Raw genomic sequence first — 23825 nt, forward strand, 5'->3', positions numbered from 1 at the left:
CACAGAACGTTGGGCCACAGCCTGCCATGCCAGTATCCCATACAGGCACCAATTCATGTCTGGCTGCTCCATTTTCAATCCAGCTTTCTGCTGATGTGTCTAGGAAGGCAGCAGAAGATGGCCCAAATATTTTAGCTCCCACCACTCACACTCACATAGGAGACCCAGATAAACTTTCTGGTTTCAGCATGGCCCAGCCCCAGCCATCGCAGCCATTAGGGGGATGAGCCAGCAGATATAAGATTTTCTCTCTCTCTCTCTCTCTCTCTCTCTCTGTGTGTGTGTGTGTGTGTTACCCTCTCTAAGTAAGCCCTTTTAAATAAATAAATCTTTAAAAAGAAAATTTTAATTAAGCTTAAGCTACTGCATGAGGTGTGGTCCGCTGTTCCCGTTTAACAGAGATGATAAGCGAGAAGAAGGAATCATTGAGGACAGGAAGTGTCGTTAAGACACAAAAGAAGGTGTCTGTAAAGTCTGATTGACTCCAGTGCTAGCAGTCTGTTGTCCCTTCACAGTGACACACGATGTGAGACTGGGCGTCTGGGCACTGCTGCTGCAGCAGATGCGTGTCTGGAACTTGTCCCTCTGCCTTTGCTGTGGTTTGCTCTGGGGGATCTGCGGTTCTTTCCCTCAGAACCAAACTTTCAGTTTAGTTGTTACAAACAGCTTGTCGGGCCCCGGCCCTGACCAGGTGAGGCCCACAGTTGTTCATTCACAGACAGGCTTTCTCTGGTGGGTCACGCTCGTCTCTGGTGTTGGGCCTTAGGTGCAGAAGAGCCCTGTGTTCCGGAGGGACGGTGCGGACATCCACTCGGATCTCTTCATTTCTATAGCTCAGGCCATTCTGGGGGGAACAGCCAGAGCTCAAGGCCTGTACGAGACAATCAACGTGACGGTAAGGGGACACGGGGACACTCGCGTCTGCAATAGGAGATGGCTGATAAGTGGCCACCTGTGTGCCAGGGGTTTCTGAGGGGAGACTAGGTGGAGGGTACTAGGAGTTTGAAGCTGTTCCTGGAGTGTGAAATCCAGGCCTTAACTGTGTTGTTGCCATGGTGGCAGTTTGTAGCTGGTGTCCCCTGCTCTGCAGATTCCTGATGCTGAGATGTGTTGCTTCTGTTGGCTCTCCACTTTTCCCACTCAGTGGTGGCCACTAGGGTGCCCCTGGGGCCATGGCATGTCCCACCCACCACTTGTAATTTCAGTTGTGGCTGTGCTGAGCAGCTTCCTGCACTGTGCTGTGCCCCTCACTCCCACTTCCTTGTCCTGCCTCTGTTGAAATTCACCTCAGCCTTTCCCAGCCCCTGGGTAAGTGCTCTCATTTCCACTGGGGCTCTTCTGCTTCTCCAGGGTCCAGGGAAATCAAGCCTTTGAGGACTAACAGTGGCCCCGCCTATGCACCCTGTGTCTGCTCTTCCTGCTCCTGGATCTCGTACTTTGCTCCCTCGCTCCCACTTCCTGGCTCACCTCCCTAAAGCTTGCCTCCAAGACCTAGTCACAGGTTCTTCTCTTGGGGACCCCAGCTTAGTTTCCACGTGGAAGTCCTTTTCAGGGAGTTCTTTCAGGGTTGTCTTTGTGTAGTGAGATGTGTTCACTATGCAGGTGGTGACCAGGGAAAACAAACTTTATCCTTACAGATCCCCCCTGGGATTCAGACAGACCAGAAGATTCGGCTGAGCGGGAAAGGCATCCCCAGGATTAACAGCTATGGCTACGGAGATCACTACATTCATGTCAAGATCAGAGTTCCAAAGTAAGTGCCACCTAAGCCATGACCACACATGCCAGCCCGCACACATGCTCACCTGCCAGGCAGGTGCCACCGAACTTTCCCTCTGCCAGGCCCCTGCCAACCCACCCTGATGGGCCCCTGGCACCTCTGCTCTGTGAGCTCTGTGGCTTCCACCTGTCACTTCTCTGAATTGGGTATGTGCAGCCCGTGTTCTCCCATAATAGGAAGGTTGGCCTTATAAGTTGTGGGAGAGTTAAGTGAGGAATTCCTGAGAATCGCTTGGCTGTGACTGCTCCTACTGACTATTCCTGTGTTCTTCCTCCTCTCGGGCGGTTTGTGGGCATCCAGGCAGGGTTTGAAGGCTTCTGCTGGGGGCCCTCGGTGCCAGCATTTGTCCTTTTCATCAGATACATGAGGTCGGTTCTTACCTGCCTCACACACTGCCACTGTACTTAGCACAGCTACGGTGGTGGTCCTTCAGAAGACTTGGGGTAATTTAAGAGATACTCCAGATGCTTCAGCGGCTCCAGTGTGTGCCCCTGCCTGGGGTGGGGTCCTGCATTTCCTACATGCTGTGAGGGACTGGCTGCAGAATGGAGGGTGCTCTCAGCCACTCACTTTGCTCTGCCCACAGGAGGCTAACGAGCCGGCAGCAGAGCCTGATCCTGAGCTATGCTGAGGACGAGACTGACGTGGAGGGGACAGTGAACGGCGTCACCCACACAAGCACTGGTGAGGGGTCTTGAGATGCCATGGGGTGTGGGGTCTCTGAGTCCCTCAGAGGTAACAGTATCGAGCAGCATGTTAGCGTCTGTACTCAGGGGTCTTTGTGAAACCTCCCAAAAAGTGCTGTTGGAAGAGGGGTGCTATGGGCAGATGTGAAGCCACAGCCCCTGGTAAACTCATCCCTTCCTCTGTGCGTCTTTGCTGGGGAGAAGGCCTGGTGAGGCTGCTCTGCAGTTCCCAGAGCTGGCATCTGTCAGATCTCGCCCTGGTTCTGCCACTTGCCTTGTGACCCAGGCAGGGCTAACTCTGCATTACCTGGCAGTGAGCAGGTGCTCAGATGTCGTGCTCTCGGGGTAGAGTGTAGTTGAATGTTAGTGATTTGATGCCAGAATTAGCACCAAGTGGAGGCTTGGGACCCTGCTCAGGGCAAGATGGGCTATGCGTGGGCCCTTGGCTCAGGCTTTGGAGTTTGCTGTGCACTGCATTATTTTGTTTTTGTCTGGATCCTGGGTGGAGTTCTCAGAACTCAAGTGGCCTTAGATTACTGTGATAATTCACAGGCAGTGTCCAAGAGAAGTGAAGATCTGTGATGCCAGGAACTCCGTCTGGGTCTCCAGTGTGGGTGGCAGGGACCCAGGCGCTGGGAGCATTTTTGCTGCTTTAACAGGCACCTTAGCAGGAAGCTGGGTCTGAACTGGAGCAGCTGGGACTGAACAGCTCCTGTGTGAAATGCTGGCAAGGCAGGCAGTGGCCTAATTCGTGCAACGTTTGTTTGTTTATTCAAGTGGCAGAGACCGAGAAAAAGAAAGTTCCCATCTTCTGGTTCATTCCCCAAATGCCCAGAATGGCTGGGGCCAATGGCCAGGAGTCGGAAATGCAATCTAGATCTCTTATGTGGGTGACAGGGACACAGTTACTCTAACCATCACCTGCTCTGTCCCAGGAAGCTAGTCAGGAGCAGAGCCAGCAGTTGAACTCAGTTATACCAATGTTGAAGACGGGTTATTGTTGATATCTTAACCACTAGGCTGAAATGCCCACCCTGTTGGATTTTTTTCTAAGATTTATTCATTTTTATTTGAAAGGCCAGTTTCAAGAGAGTGGGAGGGAGACTTTGTATCTATCTGCTGGTTCACTTCCCAGATGGCTGCATTCGCCAGGGCTGGGCCAGGCTGAAGCCGTAGCCTGGAACTCCACCTGGCCTCCACATGGGGGCAGGGTCCCAGGCATTTGCATTGTCCTGTGCTGCCTTGCCAAGTGCATTAGCTGGGAACTGGACTGCAAGCGAGCAGCTAGGACATGAACCGGTGCTCATTTAGGTTTCTGGCATTGCATGGGACGGCTTAACTCAGTACAAAAACACGCGGGCACCCAGCAAACATTTTGTTGCTCATTTGACTAGTAGGTAAAAGTGCAGGTGCTGATGTTGGATGCATCAAGTTTTGCCATTTCTGGCTCTTATGCCTTGGGTGAATTACCCCACCTGTGCAAGCCTTAATTTCCTCGAGAACACTGGAGACAGCAATAGTGTCACCTCCTGGGGCTCCCACGTGATTAAATCGGGTCACGTGGAGAAGGCTTTGGTATCACATCTGCGCACATCGGAAGCTCCATCTGCAATAACGCCTAAAGTATGGCAGACTTTCCACACACACCAGGGGCTGTCATTGGCTGGCCAAGGATGGAACAGAATGCAACACACTTGCCCTCCCATGTCTTTGCAGCCAGGAGTGATAAGAAATCCCCCCTCTCCAGGCCAGCTCTCTGCTATGGCCCGGGAAGGCAGTGGAGGATGGCCCAAGTGCTTGGGCCCTGCACAGCATAGGAGACCAGGAGAAGCACCTGGTTCCTGGCTTCGGATCAGCACGATGCACCGGCTGCAGCGGCCATTGGAGGGTGAACCAACGGCAAAAGGAAGCCCTTTCTCTCTGTCTCTCTCACTATCCACTCTGCCTGTCAAAAAAAAAAAAAAAAAAAAAAAGGAAAGAAATCCATGGCTTGTGAGTTTGCTGTGTTAAGAGAATCCTTTTGTTATCTAAGCCTTTATATAAACAAAGGGGATTTGAAGGACTGAGATAGGGGACACCTGGCCTGGGGGTCTGCAGCACATGCTGTAGGGTCTGGATCATCCTGGAGCGCAGATGTTGCGCCAGTGGCTTTGTCGGTCCTCAGATCTTGTCAGGACATTCCTCGGTCACCATTCCTTCTCTGAGGACACCTGAGCTCTGTGTGCATCTCAGGCAGAGTGGTGGTTGTAGTCCCACTGTGTGTGCTGTATGCAGAGGGCCCCGTACCACCCCTGCTCAGGGATCTGTTTCCCTGGGCCTGGGGCCCATCACTCACGGAGTCCCTGTCTGACTCCAGCTGAGATCTTGGGGACTGGGCTCTTTGTACTCTTTCATGCAGGGTGCGAGTGAGGCACACGTCTCCAGGCACATCAGAGACGTGCTGTACAGTTCCAAACGCTGGATGCAGTGCGAGTCTCACAGCGGAAATCGCCCTTGATGCTTCACAGTTGCTCAGTCTTGGCGAGGGCATGTCTGTGCACAGAGCTCTGCTCGGTCGTCTCAGCCGGAGCCTTAAAGCAGCAGCAGGACAGCTTCCTCTTGTCGTTGTGGGTGGGGCGCCCGGTAGGGAGACTTGCTCAGAGAAGTGCATGCTCCCTGCTGCCGTGATGGGGGGTCTTCGTGGCAGTGGGTCTTGTGAGATGCACACGGGTGCAGTGTGGAATCTGATCCATGGGCCCCTCCTGGTTTGCATTATTTATTTTGGAACCAGCTGCATGGTGGATGAGAGTTTAAGCCTTGGAGTCAGTGCTGCCTGCCACCTGCTGCTCTGTGACTTTGGGTAAACGGCCTAAACTCTGGGTGCCTCCATTTCCCCCAATCTGTGAAATTTACCTGTAAGGTTATCCGAAGGACTGGATGAGCTGTATGTAGACTGTGCGGCCTGGTGTCTGGTATCCAGGCACTGTTTTGTTCTGTTGTTTATGCTGGGCCAGCTGGTCACTGTCTCCACCATGAGGTACCCTGAGGCTCTCTGAGTGGCCTGTTTGCTTCTGACAGTTGAGCAGCCCTTGCCACATCAGGAGTGGCCCACTCTCTTCTTGGGTGTCTGCTCTCTTGCTCCTTGACTGCCAGGCCAGGCATGGGCAGATGGGGCCTGGGTGTCGGCGTGAAGGTGTGCCCTTGACCACGGTCCTCTCTGCTGTTTGTGCCCAGGTGGCAGCACCACGGATAGCTCCGCAGGAAGCAAGGCTAGGCCCGAGGCTGGGGAGGACGAGGGATTCCTTTCCAAACTTAAGAAAATGTTTACCTCCTGATATCCCAGCTGAGGTAGGAAAACCTGTGAGGTTTTTTCCCTTTGTTTGCCTCTATGAGCTAAGCCCTGTTTTCTCTCACTGTACAACATCATGCCTTTGCCACCGCCCCCAGCCCCCTCTCCTCAGGATTGAAGAGGTGTCACTGTAAGGCGGGACAGTCAGCTGCAGACAGGGCGAGCCAGGCTGCCGCGGCCAGCCTTTTTGCTGTGACTGTTTCTTGGAGACATTGTGTTTTGGGGGTTGCTTCACAGCCCTCCTTAAGCCTGTTCTCAGGGGCTCTGGGTCCCACTGTGGCGGGGCCAGCTTGTCCATGGTCGCAGAGCCAGGCCTAGACCCGGATCTCCTCTGTCTCCTGCGTGCTGTGCAGCTGGGGCCGCAGGAGAAGGGCCTGCATACCTGGTATCTCATGACCTCTCTGCTGGTGCTGACCTGGTGGTGGGGGCTCCACCACGTTGCAGGGGTTAACAGGTGCTCTCCTGCGGGAAGTGTTGTGGTGGGATGCCCAGGGAATGTAACCATTTATCTCCTTGGCTCAGGAAAACGGTCTACCGGAAACTAGGCCAGAAACCAGCAACCCCTCCCTGTGGCCAGGGCGCCTTGGAGACAGGAAGATTCCGGAAAAGCAGCACTGAGCCTCGCCTGCAGAGCCCTCTTGACTGCCTGGCAACAGCAAAATCATGTGACAACCATTTCTCCTCAGAAGGTCATGGTGGATGGCCCTTGGGCAGTGAGATACAACACCAAGGGCTGTAGAGGGCTCATGTCCACAGGTGGGTGACTCAGCCTCCCTGGCTCAGACAGGGTAAGACACTTAGACACTTCTTGCAGCACTAAACTCTGATTTGGAATCCAGTGTGGTGGAGGTCATAGCTAGAACTAAAGGCCATGCTTACAGCTTAACAGTGAAGCCTTAAGCTGCACCCTCTCAGCAAACCTGTGGGAGGTTTTGGAACGAGTGCTTCCTGACAGGCTGTCTTCACCAGGAACCTGGGGCCCACACGCACATCAGCACCTTCCTCCCACTACGGGCTCTGCTGGGTAAAGGTTGCTGCGGTTCCCAGAGGTACAGAGCAGCTGGAAAGTCGGTGTTTGGGGTCTGGGGAGGCACTGATGAAGGCCAGAGTGTTCCTGGAGGCTCCCTTCCTGACCACGTGTGTGGCGGTCCTTGGGTAGTCCTTCTCCCACCCCACCCCAGGACAGCCACTGGTCCCCGCCTGTTGAGTTCTGTTGTCCTGAACAGGTGTGGTGACTCCTGCCCTTCTGAGCCACCACCACTGTGGCTCTGCCAGACAGACTTCAACCACAGTGGGAAATCGGTTCTCCCCACTTTCAAACTGTTGACATCTGTTTTCCAAAGTGTGTTTAAATTATTCAGTGCTAAGAATCACTGTCTTTGCCTGTGTAAATGTTCAGAAAGGAGCGCAGCGTCTAAGCTGTTGACATTGAGCTGGAGCGCAAGACCTGTCCCCCAGCCCCTGCTGGGAGCGCGTTGCAGTTTCTGTTTCAGTGTCTTTGAGCTGTTGTAAGGCAGGTTAATGAAAAACACTTTCTGTAGTTTCCTTTCTGCTTTCCTTTATGATTTAAAAAAATAAAACATCTATTAGTGTCTGATTTAAGAATGTAAAATGATTCTGTATCCATGTAAATAAGATTATCTACTGCAAAAAGATATTTAAAACCTAAACTGTGGTCATTTCTTCTTTGAAAGTGTATTACTGTTTTCTGTTAGGACTCGTCACTTGAGGTTGACTGACTTCACAAAGAACAGAGGTTTATTCATTTTACAGTTCTGGAGGCTCGGGGGCAAGGTACCGGCATCTTCAGCTCTGGTCCGGACCTCCTAGCAGATGGCATCACAGTGGAAGCAGCGTGTGCAGGGCAAGACAGGAAACCAGTGTGAGGGGAGGGGCCAGGCTTGCTGTTTTCATAACCAGGCTCTCACAAGAACTGCCTTAATCTCCTCTGAGCGCAGGGCTGCCAGTGACTTTCTCTCACCAGGTCCCATCATGCCCAGCACCACCTCCCTTTCAGCATAGGAATCCTTTAAGAACAAGCCAGAAACAAACCGTGGTGGCTCTGCAGCGGGATGACTGGAGATCGGCTGGCCTTGTCTGTATGGTCACTCCCCCAGAGAACATACCTGCTACTGGATCTGGGCCGCTGAGAAGTACTGACCTACTGCCCCATTCCCAGAGCAGGGTGCTTGCCCTGAGATGGTATTCTGGTATGAGTGAATGTGCTAGAATTTAGTGTGATTTCTTCTCCACCCTTGGGAGCTGTGCTGTGAGGGATGTGTAGTGCAGCCTCCCTAGGGACAACACATCACTGTCTCCCTAAATGGATTTTCCCCTTCGTTATATGTAGAGTCTGCATCTTTTAAATTTTTGCTTCTTATAGTTAAATGTGGGCTCCCAGCAAAGCCCCAATACCTGACACAGCAGAAGGGGCCACAACACATTCCCACACTCAGTCTGGATCTCTGGGTGAGGTGTGAGAACCTTTGCTGGTTGGGTGGAGACCGGGGAGAGAGCTAATGGACACGAAAGGCTCAGCAGATACTTCGTTGTTTGTTTCCATATTTGTTGGCTGCCTGCTCTGAGCACTCATGTGGGCCAGGTGCGGGGGACGCCCTGTGGGAGCTGGACAGTGTGTCGTGAAAGCTTGGGTCATCTCGTTCACATTCTTTCCTCTGAAAGCAGAATCTTGCGGGAATCTTGGGAAGAGGAAGGTGGGGTTCCCTCCAGGAGGCACTGCTGCTGCTGTGAGGAGGCCTCTCCCACAGAGGAGGTGACCGTGTGCATCTGCAGAATAAAGTGCACCTTCAGCTGGGCTCTAGCTAACGTGTTTTACCAGACTTTTTGCAGCTTCTGAGTAGGTACTGGGTATAAGGTGAAGTAATGAAAAATACAAAAAAGGGGAAGGCCTCTATGCCTCCTGGCTGTTCCTCTGATCCCGCTTCCTGCTAGCACACCTGGGGAGGCAGGGGATGACGGGTCATTATTTGAGCCTTGCCGGCTATGTAGGAGACCCAGATGGGATTCTTGGTTCTAGGCTTCAGCCTTGCCCAACTTTGGCCATTATGGACATTTGGGGAGTGAACTGGCAGGTGGAAGACCTCTGTCTCTCCCTCTTTCTGTCACCTTGCCTTTTTTGAATGTCTGTATCTGTAGATACAGACACATAGATACACACATACACAGATCCCCAACAGACAGAATGGATCCAGTCACAAGGCAGAGGCATGGCCTGCAGCCTCTGTGCCCAGGAAGTAGTAAAGGGATAAGAACCATGGCTACTCCATCATCAGGACAGTTAGCTCCACCTCTAGCCAAGGGACATCTCAGGAAGTCAGGCCTGTCTGGAAATTTTTTTTTTTTTTAAGATTTATTTATTTGAAAGGCAGAGGTACAGAGAAAGATGGACAGACAGCTTCCATCCAAATGGCTACAATGACCAGAGCTGGGCCAGACTGAAGCTAGGAGTCAGGAGCTTCCTCTGAGTCTCCAACATGGGTGCAGGGGCCCATGTGCTTGGGCCATCTTCCGCTGCTTTACCAGGCGCATTAGCAGGGAGCTAGATGGGAAGTGGAGCAGCCAGGACTGGAACCGGCACCTGTATGGGATGCTGGTGTTGCAGGTAGCAGCTTAACCTGCTATGCCACAGCACTGGCCTCGTGGTGTGTTTTAAGTTTGTTTTTGTTTTTGTCTTGTTTTGCTTTAATTCTTGAGACAGAGCTTCTGTTTGCTGGTTCACTCCTCAGATGTCCTTGACGACTAGGACTGGGCAGGCCAAAGCCAGGAATAGGGAACTCAGTCCAGGTCTTCCACATGGCTGGTGAGGACCCAACTATTTGAGCCATCACCTGCTGCCACCCAGGGTGCACCAGGAACCAGGAACCAGGAGTGGAGCCAGGACTTGAACGTAGGCACTCTGATAGGAGATGTGGGTGGGTCTTCCACCCGCTGCTTCACTCCCTAAATAGCCACAACAGCCAAGGTTTGGCCAGGTTGAAGCTAGGACCCTGCCACTCCATCTAGGCCTCCCACACCCGCATCGGTGGCAGGGGTCCAAGCACATGAGGCATCTTCAATGCTTTCCCAGGCACGTCAGCAGAGAAGTGTATGGGAAGCAGCACTCATAGATGAAGCCTCTCTCCCAGGCTGTGGTTTAACCTGCTGTGCCACAACACTGGCCAGTCTGTCTAATAGCTTTATTGAGATACCACTCACATAGCTTACAATTCACCTATTGAAAGTATGTGATTTGAAGGTTTTTGGCTCACATGCTCACTGTCTATTCTCAGTATTTTTATCATTCCCAAACGAAGCCTCATACTCACTAGCAGCACAGCCTTAGGCCTGCAGTCGCTGGCAGTCACTAGGCTACTTTCCGTTGCTGTATTTGCCTGTCCTGGACATTGCCCTTACGTGGAATCTTAACAGTTTGCAGCCTCTTTGTCTGACTTCTTTGAGCCCAATATTTTCGAGGTTCATCCTTACTGTTAACATGTATGATGGTGCTATTCCTTTGTGTGGCTGAGTGACACTGTTGGATGGCTAGACCACAGTTAGAAATGTATATATTCCGTGTGTTGATGGATATTCAGGTATTTCCACTTGATGCTGTTAGTAATGCTGCTGTGAACGCTGGCTCGTTTGAAGTCTCGGCAGCAACTTACACAAGGGATGTGGAGGAGCCAAGTTCATAAACAGGGAAAGGAAAATTATGGCTGCCAGGGGACTGTGGGGGGTGACAGGGGTGTAGCTCAGTTTTTCGGGACAATGGCAGTGTTCTGGAGGTGGGTGTGGTGATGGTTGCAGAACACTGTGTGCTTAATGGCACTGAACTGTACACTTAACAATGAAGAAGATGGGGCCGGCGCCATGGCGCAGTGGGTTAATCTTCCGCCTGCGGCGCTGGCATCCCATATGGGCCCCGGCTCTAGTCCCAGTTGCTCCTCTTCCAGTCCAGCTCTCTGCTGTGGCCTGGGAAGGCAGTGGAGGATGGCCCAAGTCCTTGGGCCCTGCACCCACATGGGAGACCAGGAGGAAGCACCTGGCTCCTGGATTCGGATCGGCGTAGCTCTGGCCATTGTGGCCATTTAGGTGGTGAACCAACGGAAGGAAGACCTTTCTCTTGGTCTCTCTCTCTCACTGTCTAACTCTACCTGTCAAATAAATAAAAGATCTTTAAAAAATGAATAAGATGGTAAATTCCATATTAGGTTCATTTTACCACAGTTGTTAAATTAACTATTGGCAGCTGACATATTTCAGGGACTGACCAAGGACACCTGGCCCACCACACTGGGACCTCTGAGGGGAACCCCTCATCAGTAGTGCCTATGGCAACAACCTTGGTCCCAGCACCCCTGCCTGGTACAGCCAGAGGCGGTCTTGCTGTCGTGATGTGCAGTCAGCTCGGACAGTGGAGTTGGGAGGGGCCTGTCCTTGTCATGGCCAGGAGACAATGAGAGGGAAGCAGGTGGTCACAAATGCCCGTTTTAGGTTGGATGACTTAGGGACAAAGCTTGTGTGTGGAATCCACTGCATATGGAGGGCTGGTGGGGACTGTTTTCTAGACTTACCCCGGGGCATGCCCCCCCCAGGACAAAGGGGAAGATGGGAAAAGGGAGAAGGGCTGGAGTCTTCTCTGCTGGCTGCTGTGCTCTCAGGTCTGAATGAGTTTTTTCTTTTCTTTTGAAAGAAGAAAAGAGAGCGATCTTCCATCCGCTAGTTCACTCCCCAAGTGGCCACAACGACCAGGGCTGGGCCAGGCTGGACCCAGGAGTCAGGAGCTCCATCCAGGTCTCCCACGTGCATGCAGAAGCCCAAGCACTTGGGCCATCTTCCACTGCCTTTTTTCTTTTTCTTTTTTTTTTTTGACAGGCAGAGTTAGACAGTGAGAGAGACAGAGAAAGGTCTTCCTTCCATTGGTTCACCCCCCAAATGGCCGCTACAGCCGGCACGCTGCGCAGATCCAAAGCCAGGAGCCAGGTGCTTCTTCCTGATCTCCCATGCAGGTGCAGGGCCCAAGCACTTGGGCCATCCTCCACTGCCCTCCCGGGCCACAGCAGAGAGCTGGACTGGAAGAGGGGCAACCGGGACAGAATCCGGCGCCCCAACCGGGACTAGAACCCAGAGTACCAGCGCTGCAGGTGGAGGATTAGCCGGCCCGCTGCTTAAAAAAAAAAAAAAAAAAAGTTATTTATTTGAGAGGTAGAGTTGCAGACAATGAGAGGGAGAGACAAAGAGAAAGGTCCTCCCTCCACTGGTTCACCACCCCCAGATGCCCGCAACAGCCCAAGCTGCACTTGTCCGAAGCCAGGAGCCAGGTGCTTCTTCCTGGTCTCCCATGTATGTGCAGGGGCCCAAGCACCCAGGCCATAGCAGAGAGCTGGATTGGAAGAGGAGCAGCCAGGACTACAACAGGCACCCATGTGGGATGCTGGTGCCGCAGGCGGAGGATGAATCTGTGCCACACCCTCCCCCCCCCCCCTTAATGATTTATTTATTTGAAAGGCAGAGTTACAGAGAGGCAGAGGCACAGAGAGAGAGGTCTTCCATCTGCTGGTTCACTCCCCACATGCCTGCAATGGCTGGAGCTGAGCCAGACTGGAGCCAGGAGCTTCCTGTGGGTCTCCCATGTGGGTGCAGGGGCCCAAGGACTTGAACCATCTGCTGCTGCTTTCCCAGGCCACAACAAAGAGCTGGATTGGAAGTGGAACAGCCAGGACTTGAACCAGCGCCCATATGGGATGCCGGCACTGTGGCCTTACGCCCTATGCCACAGCACCTGCCCCCTCCACTGCCTTTGCCAGTGCATTAGCATGGAGCTAGATCAAAAGTGGAGCAGCCGGGATAGGAACCGGTGCCCATATACGGGACGCCCGCACTGCAAACAGCTTTACCCGCTGCACCACAGCTCCTGCCCCTGCCCCTGCCTGATTTCAAGTGCAACGAGAACTGTTCCATTTCACACCTGTTTGACTAAGCCTAACACACTTTTAAGTCACTTGTTTACAGTTACCAAATGATACCCTCAGCCCCTGAGCCACCCTCCATGGGGAGGGAGACTGCCCCCACACCAACCACTGGATGCCTCACTGGGATTTCTGTGGAGCTGGGAGCCCCAGCAGCTACTATCCCAGCCGCATCTCAGAAACAAAGTGCTTTTCATTAGGCGGCCATCTGTAAGAACAATGGCTTTATTTAAAAATATATTTTTTTTGTAACACAAGAAAGGATGAATGGTGCCTGCGTGCCTCCCTCCCCGAGCCTGGGGTTCAGCTGGGCAGGTCATAGCTGGGCGAAGTCCCCTTTGTGCTGCTGCAGCCACTGGTCTAGCGTCTGGGCCTTGGGGTTCAGTCTCAGGGTCAGCTCTATGTCGCGGTCAGGTTTCAGGGCATAGAAACGGAACATGTTGGCCAAGTCCCGGGCCCCAGGGAATCCAAGCTTCTCGTAGTCCTCAGGAGTGGTCTGGAAGAAGATAGCCTGTTTCACTCATGGGGAAAGCTGGAGCAGGGAGCGGGGGGAGCTGTTTGGGTCTTCAAAGCCCCCATGTCACTAAGGTCCTCCCTATGAGGTCATTTGAAAACTTTTCTGCTAACAACTTAAGTTCAGAAACCAGTGTTCATCTAGGCTACCTTGTGTTGTCAGTTTCTTGTTTTTTCTTTCTTTTTTTTTTTAATTTGTGGATGGCTTACTGAAAAGGCAGCTACACAGATCTTCCATCTGTGTCCTCCTTCTTGGTCAAAATACCTAAGACAGAAATTTCACGTTGGCCATGCTTTGCTTCCAGGAGCAGCAACACGTCAATGTGAACAATGACAGTGAAATGAGATCCACCTCAGAGGGGAGGGACAGCCCCAACCCCCCCTTCCCTGCAACCCAAAAGCCCTCTGGGAGTTCCCTGGGCAGGAGGAGCCCACCTTGGCATCCAGCACCACCTTGCCGGTGTGCTTCGTGAGCAGGGCTGCGAACTCCTCTGCCGTGTGCCTGCAGGTGCTGAGCCCGATGTTCCGGCCCACGTACTCTTCTGGCTTTTTCAGCAGGCTGAGCACCACAGGACCCAGGTCGCTCACAGCCATGCCGTCCATGGGCACGTTCCCCATAGGCAGGCCTGCGGGGACAGAGAGAAGAGCTGGCATGAGCAGAGCCTCGGGGGTGGGGGCTGGTTCTCCCACCCATGAGTCGATGGAACCTGCTTTCGTCAGCACTGGAGGGTGCCTGGGACACAGCCTGGGTCACTACGCTCCTAGGAATGGGAACAGGAACCCAGACCTGTCCATCCCACTCGACGGCTGAGATGAGCGGCGAAGGGAAGGGGATGTGACAGTTGCCACCAGGAGTGAGGCTGGTCCCACTTTTCTGAGAGGCGGAAGCCTGTAGGTGGACACTGCCGACACCAGGTGTTAGCAGGAATCTGACCCACACCAGGACAGCTCCATGACAGGTGCGAGATAAACACCGCTGACCTTCCAGCTGTGGTTCTGCAGGTGGGGAGGCAACGCTTCACCCAAGGAAAGGGCTAACACAGCTGCCGTTCAGGCCACCCCGGGGGCCTAAGGGGATGGAGCCCAGTGCAGAGACCAGACAGGCCTCCCTGAAAACAGCTCTGCAGACTGAAGGGTGGTGGCAGTGGGCCACACTAGCGCCCATCTGCTCACCAGGCAGATGGCTGCCTTGGCCATGGCCACTCCCGTGCCCTCATGAGAGGAGGAGTCCAGCAGGCAGCACGTGCCCCCCCCCGCCCCCAGCCTCCTTGGTGGTCTGCCGTCACCCGTGGACCCACTGGCAGGAGGTACTGTCCGAGTTTCCCTGCCTCTCTCCTGTCTGCAGAAGTAACAGTTACTGCGCTCCTCTCTGGACAGCTTTCCAGTGGACAAAGCCCTGCCTCACCTCCCCATCGCCCCTGCGAGTGTCGGTATACCATTTCACAGAATAGGAAACTGAGGAGGAGCCCGCTTTCTGCTACACTTACAAGGTGACAGCTCTGCCTCATGGTGTGCGAGGAAAGGCACTTACTCAACAAGTAGCTCTTTCCATCCGGGGCTTTCTGGGGCAGGAAGTAGGAGAGGAAGTTCTCAAAATAGCAGGGGAGCCGCACGCTGGTCATGGGAACGCCGATGTCCCGGAAGTACTCCTCGACCTCCCCTTTGCCGTCAAAGTGGCCAGCTGCCAGCCTCCCTGCCGTCAGCTTTCTGATGTTCTCCAGGCCGCTGTACACCACGTAGTGCAGGCCCAGACGCTTGGCCAGATCGGCCAGCAGCTTTCCCTGGTGGACAGGAAGAGATCACAAGGCTTAGGCAGAGACTGGGGTCCCAGAGCTGCTGCAGTTTGTGAAGGTAAGAGCCACACCCACCATGAGAGGGCGCTCTCCTCTGAAAAGGCAGAGTAGGAGACAGAGCTTTGGTCCTCTGGTTCACTCCCCACATGGCTCAGCCAGGCCTGAGCCGGGAGCATCCTCCCGTCTCCGCGTGGGTGGCAGGGGCCCAGAAGCTCCCTCTGAGCTGTGCTCCCCATGCCCTCACCTGCTTGACCTCCTGCTCCTGGCTGCAGTTCTCCCAGTAGTTGGTGACGATGAAGGTGGCATGAGCCCCGGCCAGGGCCCGCGCCATGCTCGCCTCGTCATTCTGGTCCCCCTGCACTACTTCCGCGCCTCGCAGCCTCAGCTCCTTCACGGCCTTCTGCTCAGGGTCCCGGGTCACCACTCGAACCCTGAACGTCCCATCTTCCAGGAGCGCGCGGGCCACTGAGCCCCCCTGGGCACCTGTGAAAGCTCAGGGGTCACACCCGCCGGACAGTCCCACTGAGGGTGAACCCTGAGTGACCTGTTCCACCATGGCAAGAAACTCCTCATGCATGATCTGAATCAAACCATTGTCCTTTAAAGATTTCTTCTTAAACGATTTATTTATTTGAAAGGAAAAACGATAAAGATCTCCCTTACGTTGGTTCACTCCCATCTGGGGCTCCCATGTGGGTGGCAGAGATTCAAGTACTTGGGCCATGACCTGCTGCCTCCCAGACACATTAGCAAAAAGCCTCCCTGTCCGTCACTATGCTTTTCAAAAAAAAAATTTTTAAGGGAGTGGCAATAATAAGAAACACAACGATGGAGTGTGGAGGAATGTTTGGTACAGCCCTTTTGAAAAACATTCTGGCATTTCTCCAAAATGCTAAACCACAGTTACCACATATCAAACAATTCAAAGTAATTCCACTCCCAGAGACTCAAGAAAACGGGTGGGTACACAGTGCAGTGTTCAAAACACCTTTTGGGATGCCAACATCTCTTACTGAAGTGCCTGGGTTTGAGTCCTGGGTCCACGACATTGTTGTTGTTTTCCAAAATGGATTTGAGAAGCAGAGTTAAAGACAGAGGTCTTCCATCCACTGGTTCACTCCCCAAATGGCCACAATGGCCACAGCTGGGCTGATCCAAAGCCAGGAGCCAGGAGCTTCTTCCAGGGTCTCCCACCCGGGTACAGGAGCCCAAGGACTTGGGCCATCTTTCACTGCTTTCTCAGGCTATTAGCAGGGAGCTGGATGGGAAGTGGAGCAGCTGGGACTAGAACTAGTGTCTATATGAGATGCCAGCACCACTGGTGGAGGCTTAGCCGCGGCCCCTGGCTCCATTACTATTCTGCTAATGTGTAGGAAGGTCCAAGCTCCTGGCTTGGCCTGGCCCAATGGTAGCTGTTGCAGGCATTTCATTAGTAAACCAGTGGATGGACGATCTCTGTCTGCCTTTCAAATAAACACACTGACAAAAACTATGTCCACACAAAAACTTGCACACGACTGTTCACAGCGCCATTGTTCAAGATAGCCAAGAACTGGACCCAAGTGAAGTATCCCTTCGGCTCCTGATCCATGAGTGGCACGGGGCCTTCCCATGCAATGGGATATTCCCCAAGCGTTCATTCCGATGAGATGCTGACCCACGCCCCAACGTGGATGAACCCTGAAAGCGTGCTAAACCAAAGATGCCACACAAAAGGCCACATACTGTGTATTAACGTGAAATGTCCAGAAGAGGCTACTCAGTTACCAAAGTGCACCAGTGCTTCCCCAGGGGAAGGAAGGGGAGTGTCTGTTAACGGGCAGAAGCTGGGGGGCAGGTAATAATTTTAAGTCAATTGTGGTGGTGGCTGCACAACTGTGAATATGCAAGAACAGGACGAGGGGGCGCCCGGGGGCTGCTGGCCTGGTCCTCCCGGGGGGCTTCTTCCACTTACCCGTAGCTCCAAAAACCACCACAAGTCTTCTGTCCGTCATGAGGGCTGGGCCTGCAGCACGACGGTCCGGAGAGTCTGGGGGAGGGGGGCGCGGGGTAGGGGACCAGGCCAGGGGTCCCAGCCCAGCGCCACTCGCTGCGCGCGCACCCAGCAGGGGCCGACGGCGGGGGCGGGGCGGCTCGGCCGCGCGACCTGGGTGGCCCACCCGAGCCTTTCGGGCCTGGCCCTCGCCTCCCTGAGCCTATACCCTGTTCCCGCTCCCGCACGGAGCGCCAGCCCGGACCCACCTCGGGCTCGAGCCCCCACAGCCGCCGAGACCACGCGGCGGCCTCGGTGGGAGACGCTGGGACCCTTGACCCAGCCCGCGGCAGAGTCCACTGCGCAGAGGGGAGTGCGACCCCACGCGGGCCGCCGGCTCCCGCCCGAAGGTCCAGCCCGACCTAGCAAACCACCCCCCTCCTCGGCCGCACAGTGGCCAAAGACCCCTGGCTGCGGCACGTGGGAGCCCCCGCGGCCCGCCCCTGACTCTGCGCGCCGCAGCCCTGCGCGCCCCCCTCCCGCATTGGCGCGGATGGTTCGTCCCGGCTCCCGCCCCCGAGCGCCTGCAAATGGGCGGTGACCGGGAAAGGCCGGGGGAGCCGCGGGACGAGCAAGCCACGCCCCTTTCCTGGGGGGTCGCCCGAGGCGGGTGGGGCCACGTCCGCGGCCCTTACCGCCTCAGGCCCTGTCTGCTGGCGTCCTGGTGTGCCTGCCTCACTTTTAAGATTCTATTCTATTTTTATTTGAAAGGCAGCGTTGCAGAGAGAGAGGAAGGTCTTTCATCCGCTGGTTACTGCCCAAATGGCCACAGTGGCCAGGGCTGGGCCAGGCCGAAGCCAGAAGCCGCGAACTCCGTCCTGGTCTCCCACGCAGGTGCAGGGCCCAGGCACTTGAGCCATCATCCGCTGCTTTCCCAGGCCATAGCAGGGGGAAAAAAATATATATATATATATGTATATACATATACATATATATATAAAATATTTGAAAGGCAGTGTCACTGCTTGGACCGCTTGGGATTCTTCTTAACAGAAAAATGAGATTTCTTTTTCTTCAACTGAAACTCAAAAATGATCCTGTTATTCCTCCTCTGAAAAGCGATTGCTGGGGGGGGGGGGAGCTTTTCTGGTTTCACTCGTTCACCCCACGTGTGTAGTGACCCTCCCAGCCCCCTGCCTCCTTGGGGAGCTTTTCCAGGGTGTTCGGGGTTTCCAGGGTGCACGGCAGCTTTTCCAAGGCCCGCGGGTTTAGCACCAAACGCGGTGCCCGGAAGGGAGGAGGCGGGAGGTTTTTGCTGATTGCCGGTCTGAAGGGTCACCGACACACCAGTCACAGAGAATCCAGTTCAATTCTTGCTGTTTTCCTGACCTTAAAATCTAGGGGTAGGTACTACCTGCAAGGTATGTGTGTATCTTATCGAGGTAAAGTATCTATCTTCAATTATTATGTCTGTTCAGTATTTTCAAGGATATTTACAAATGAAGGGATCATTTGTGTGTTACTCTGCCTGAGTCTCTCCTCCAGGTCCCTGTGGGTGAGCTATGTCTGGGCTGCAGCTGTGCGGTTTAACTGGGTACTTTCATCCTGCAGGGTTTTTTTTCCCCCAAGAGGGAGAAAGACAGAGACAGACTGAGGGAGCTACCATCCACTGGTTCACTTCCCAAATGCCTGGGAGAAGCAAGAAGACCAGATCTCCCATGAGGATAGCAGGGACCCGAGTACTTGAGCCATTACCTGCTGCCTCCCAGCGTGTGTAGTAACAGAATATAAGTGTTGGCCTCAGGGAGCCTGAGCCGGGGCTCAAACCCAGGCTCTCAGACATGGGAAACAGGGGTCCCAACATTCGGCTTCACTGTTAGGCCAGATGCCTGTCCAGCTCCCACTATGATAGGGCTAACTCCTGCTCCTCCCTCTCGGGTCTATTACCAGGAACAGGTGGTTAGCCTTAGCAGTAAGACACCTGTGTCTGACATCCACGTACGTGGTCCAGCTCCGACTCCAGCTGCCTGTCAACGCAGACACTGGACACAGAGCTGTCAGCTCACGCTTCTGGCTCCAGGGGTCCTCTGCAGATCATAGTCCTCCTGTTTGCCCTTTGCTCAGCTGGTCAGTTTGAATCTAGTTGAAACCGGTGTAGGCCAGCTTAGCAGTGAAGCCTGTGAAAACAGGGATTGAGTAACCTGACTTTTCTGACTTTTCCAGCTGGAATCTGTTAAAAAAGAAAAATACGGTGGAGTGGACTTTTGAGTTTTGGAAGTTTTGAGACTTGATTAAGAGGACAACAACCCAGTGTCAAAGCCACATAACCATCAACTCCTCCAGGAAGCCATCGTGGGGCCTTTGAACTGAGCTAACCAGTCCTGTTCACTCCCGTCTCTGTCCCACTGGCAAAGTCGTCTCTACCATATTAGACCCAGGGCTTCCTGAGAGCGACCCTTATCTTGTTTGTGTCTGTCTCGCTCTTGGCACAATGTTCAGCACATAGTTGTGATATGGGGGAATCAGGCAGGAAGTTAGATAGGAACACGTGAGCTGGAATTTCTGCCAGCGCTGCGTCTTTTTCTTTTCTTTTCTTTTCTTTTTAAGATTTATTTTTTTATTTGGAAGGCAGAGTTATAGAGAGAGATGTTCCATCTGACATTCACTCATCAAATGGCTGAAACCAGGAGCCAGGAGCTTCTTCTGGGTCTCCCTTGTGGGTGCAGGGGCTTAAGGACTTGGGCCACCCTCTGCTGCTTTCCCAGGTACATTAGCAGGGAGCTGGATCAGAAGTGGAGTAGCTGAAATAGCTAGGATTCATATAGGATGCTCGTATGTGAGCCAGTGCCATACCCCCAGATCCTGCATTTTAATGCTATCCTCTTACCTGTTAATTTAATATGCACACTTTCCCATGATGCACCTGTCTCATCTGGGAACAGAAAGGAGATGCCATGATGACCATTTGGAAGTTTAAACTGGATGGGAAGGTGCTATGGAAAATCCCAGAAAGTCTGATGAACACTAAACTCCACCCAGGCTCCGCCCCCATCTCATAGAAGAGCCTGATAATATGGGAGGGGCCTTCTTTTGTTCTTGACCTTGGCTGGAGTTTGTTGGCTCTCTTTCCGCCTTGTCGTCATAGGCAACTCTGACCCACTAACAACAGAATCTCTGTGTAGGGTGGCCCACACTCAAGCATGAATGTATGTTTGCTGTCTCTTTTTTGAGTGGATCCTGTACAGTGTTACACCTGTGCTTTGAGTTCTTATTTCTGTTGGAATAAGAACCAGGAATGAACATGAAAATACATGAGCCTGTAACAGTTGGAACTCAAAAAATAGCTATGGTATGGAACAAGGCTGCACATGATTCTCATGAAAGATGAGATTTTTCTTCCGTTGTATGGGGCTGAACCACAAAATCCAGTCTCTGCTTTAAGGAAGTAAATGCAAGTGTGTCCAAACTGTGTAACTTACAGGGCCCAGTGATAAAGCAAAGATGTGGTGCCCTTGTGATATGGGCCTGGTACCTTACCTTTTAGTCAAAGGTCTTGTCTCCCACCAAGATGAGAATTCTAAGCTGGGGACACGTGCAAAGTGCAAAAATGAGAACAGGATTTATATAAAAGGTGAGAGAGTGAATATTTATGTGTGAATGTGGACCCTCCCACATAGAGAAATACCCATCATGAAAGGGCCAGAGGGTTACTGAGAGGAGAGAGAGAGCCTGGATGGTACCTCCAGCCGTGATCGGGGGCGAAAAGAGACGTGCGACCCCCGCCTCTCAGCCTCTTCTGTGATGCCTTAATCGGGATGGACTTTTAGCCTGGGTGAAGCCGTCTGGGATTTTTATGGCAGCTCCACCTGGAGTTTACTAGCCATGTGGTTTCATGGCGTCTCCTCCTTCCTGGTCCCAGGTCAGACACAGGTGTGTTAGGTGGCTAGGTGGACATTAGCCTATGTGTGTTAGAGAGGCTGAAGAAAAGGGGGATTTCTAAAGACAATTGGAATTTTTGTGTGACGGAACCAGGAAACAAGCCTTGAAAGCAGACCAGCAATTACATATCTGAAATATTGCTCTGTCGGATAACCTTGTTTTCTCCTTCAAAGATTTCTTTATTAAAAGGCAAAGAAAGATTTATTGATTTGAAATTTGTTTATTTACAGATTTGTTTAGTTCTTTATTTGAGTTACAGGGCCGGGGGAGAGACAGAGAGGGAAAGAGAGTGAGATCCATCATCCATTTAATGATTCTCTCCCCAAGTGGCCACAATGGCTGGAACTGGGCCAGGCCAAAGCTAGGAGCCTGGAACACTGTCCAGGTTTCCCACATGATGCCAGGGCCCAAGCACTCGGGCCATCCTCTGCTGCTTTCCCAGGTGCATTAGCAGGGAGCTGGATTGGAAGTGGAGCAACTGGGACTAGAACCGGCACTCATATGGGAAGCTGGCATCACAGGCAGCAGCTCAACCCACTGTGTCAATAACCTTGTTAGGTGGGTCCCAGCCCTCTCCAGCTTAGGGGACTCTTTCCTGACTTTGACCCAGGGGCTATTAGGTCCAATAACACTGTACTGATAAGGTCCTGGGTGGAATTTCAGGAATTCCGTATCCAGAAAGCCCTCCACCCAGCAATTTTCCTGAAGAGAGGAGGGGAGGAAAAGAGGGGAGGTGGGCATACCCATATCCAAAACCTCCAGTCTGAATATGGACTGCAGTGCCCTCCAGCCTCGACGGGGTGAGCGCCTGCTCTGTCAGGTGTATTTCTCTTCACTGAACTTCACTGCTTTGCTTACCCCTGCCCTCTGTATTTTTTGTTATGCAGACATAATCTTCAAGCAGTCACCTCCGGTAGTAGGCAGGTCCTAAGGACATGGGCATTTTAGACTGACAGGTAAAGAGACATGGCAGGGGGCTGGCGCCGTGGCGCACTAGGTTAATCCTCTGCCTGCAGTGCCAGCATCCCATGTGGGTGCCGGTTCTAATCCCAGCTGCTCCACTTTCAATCAGGCTCTCTGCTGTGGCCTGGGAAAGCAGTGGAGGATGGCCCACGTGCTTGGGCCCCTGCACCCACATGGGCTCCTGGCTCCTGGCTTTGGATTGGCACAGCTCTGGACGTTGTGGCCATTTGGGGAGTGAACCAGCGGAGGGAAGACCTTTTTCTCTGTCTCTCTCTCTCACTGTCTAATTCTACCTGTCAAATAAATAAATAAATAAAGTATTAAAAATATTACATGGCAGGGCTGGCAGGAATTCCAGCTCACCCTACCTATTCACACTGAATCACTTGTTCAAAATGATTAAACATATCAAGACAGGAATAGAATATTAACCAAGCATGAGTCCTGCTGCACATGGACCCTGGGCCACTCCGTGGGCCTCACACTGCGATGCCAGTTCTGGTGTCCAGGTTTAACAGAGTGGCTTCCCAGGAGCAGCAGTTCCAGTGCTTTTTACCCTCCAATACTTATTTATTTATTTATGAGATTAATTTTATTTATCTGAAAGGCAGAGAGGTCTTCCATCTGCTGGTTCACTCCCCACATGGCTACAACAGCCAGGACTGGGCCAGCCCACAGGCAGGAGCCAGGAGCTTCTTGCCGGTCTCGCATGTAGGTACAGCACTTGGAGCATCCTCTGCTGTTTCTCAGATGCATTAACAGGGAGCTGTATCGGAAGCGGCGCAGCCAGGACACAAAGTGGCGTCGATGCCGGCATCGCAGCCAACGGCTTAACCCGCATTGCCGCAACACAGACACCTCCAGTGCCTTTTCTGTTTGTTGACTCAGCAGCTTGGAAATCAAGAAAGGGATCCCTCCCTTAGGATCCCCCTGAGGGACGCTGGGGCCTGGGGGTTGCTGGAAGTGAGCAGGCAGCTTGGCAGCCTAGGGCAAAGGTCTTGTGTCTTTGAAACTCCAACCAGCTCACCACCCTGTCCCCACCAGGACTGAGAGCAGGGATTTGGCTCCTGAGTAATGTTCTCAGTGACTCAGCACTGCGTGGAATTGTAGGTTCTCCTCAAGGACTCACTATAGAGCACTTCACTCAGGTGACATAGGTCAATGATGATGACTGCTGCTGGCTGCCCTGTGTGTCAGGCATAGGCTCAGCGTGCACTGCCTCCTTCCATCAGTGCCACCCGGTTTATCTCCTTGTTATGTGTCTGGAGGAGCGGGGTGGGGCAAATGCATTGGGTATTTCCTGCCATCCTCTTTTAAAAATGTTTTTATTTATTTTCATTTTATTTGAAAGGCAGAGTGAAAGAGAAAGTGGTCTCCCATTGCTGGTTCACTCTCCAAATATTTTATTATTTATTTGAAGGGAAAGAGCTACAGAGAGAGAGAGAGAGAGAGATCCAGATCGTCTGTCTACTAGTTCATTTCCCAAATGTCCACTACAGCCTGGGCTAGACCATGCCAAAGCCAGTAGCCAGGAACTTCATCCAGATCTTTCATGTGGGTGAGTAGCAGGGTCATCCTCCACAGCTTTCCCGGGATCGTTAGCAGGGAGCTGGCTCAGAAGTAGAGCAGCAGGGATTCAAACTGGTGCCCACAGGGGGTACTTAACCCACGGAGCTACAGCCCCTCCATCCCCCATCCCCAGGAGGTTTTTTAAAGGAGAAAAGTGGGTTGGAGGAGGCTGTCGGGCAGGTTTTAGGAAAGACTTTCCTAGAGGTTTCCTGGATGACTCTGGGCTGTTTTGGTTAGTGGTATGAATTTCTTCCTTATGTGAACTCTGCTGTTTTAGCCTTTTTTTCTGCAATCACAAATCCAGTCCTCTGGTT

At 53.0% G+C, this 23825-nt stretch overlaps 2 protein-coding genes across 4 annotated transcripts in view; one reads left to right on the forward strand and one right to left on the reverse strand.

The window, feature by feature from the left end:
• The window catches only part of DNAJA3 (DnaJ heat shock protein family (Hsp40) member A3), a 36162-nt gene extending 28709 nt beyond the window's left edge, over positions 1-7453 (forward strand). The window contains exons 8-12 of one of the 2 annotated variants that reach the window (XM_062179850.1): positions 767-895; positions 1638-1753; positions 2367-2464; positions 5680-5793; positions 6317-7453. In XM_062179850.1, the coding sequence (XP_062035834.1) occupies positions 767-895; positions 1638-1753; positions 2367-2464; positions 5680-5780 (444 nt within the window). In that variant the 3' untranslated portion in view covers positions 5781-5793; positions 6317-7453. The remainder of the gene's footprint in view (positions 1-766; positions 896-1637; positions 1754-2366; positions 2465-5679; positions 5794-6316) is intronic. The other variant, XM_062179851.1, reaches the window with a different exon arrangement.
• Positions 7454-12969: 5516 nt separating this feature from the next.
• Positions 12970-17403, reverse strand: NMRAL1 (NmrA like redox sensor 1). Of its 2 annotated transcripts, none has more exons than XM_062180422.1 (6): positions 17310-17403; positions 17023-17097; positions 15313-15551; positions 14807-15056; positions 13711-13901; positions 12970-13258 (listed from the first exon to the last, which is right to left on the reverse strand). In XM_062180422.1, the coding sequence occupies exons 2-6, from the start codon at positions 17060-17062 to the stop codon at positions 13079-13081; spliced, it is 900 nt and encodes a 299-aa protein (XP_062036406.1). In that variant the 5' UTR covers positions 17063-17097; positions 17310-17403; the 3' UTR covers positions 12970-13078. The 2 variants fall into 2 exon arrangements, with proteins under 2 accessions (XP_062036406.1, XP_062036407.1); XM_062180423.1 differs by adding an exon at positions 13486-13540 and having other exon boundaries at positions 13172-13258; positions 17023-17382.
• Positions 17404-23825: the final 6422 nt, after the last annotated feature.

This window comes from Lepus europaeus, chromosome 21 (genome assembly GCF_033115175.1).
Source record: "Lepus europaeus isolate LE1 chromosome 21, mLepTim1.pri, whole genome shotgun sequence".
In the NCBI taxonomy this organism is placed as follows: domain Eukaryota; kingdom Metazoa; phylum Chordata; class Mammalia; order Lagomorpha; family Leporidae; genus Lepus; species Lepus europaeus.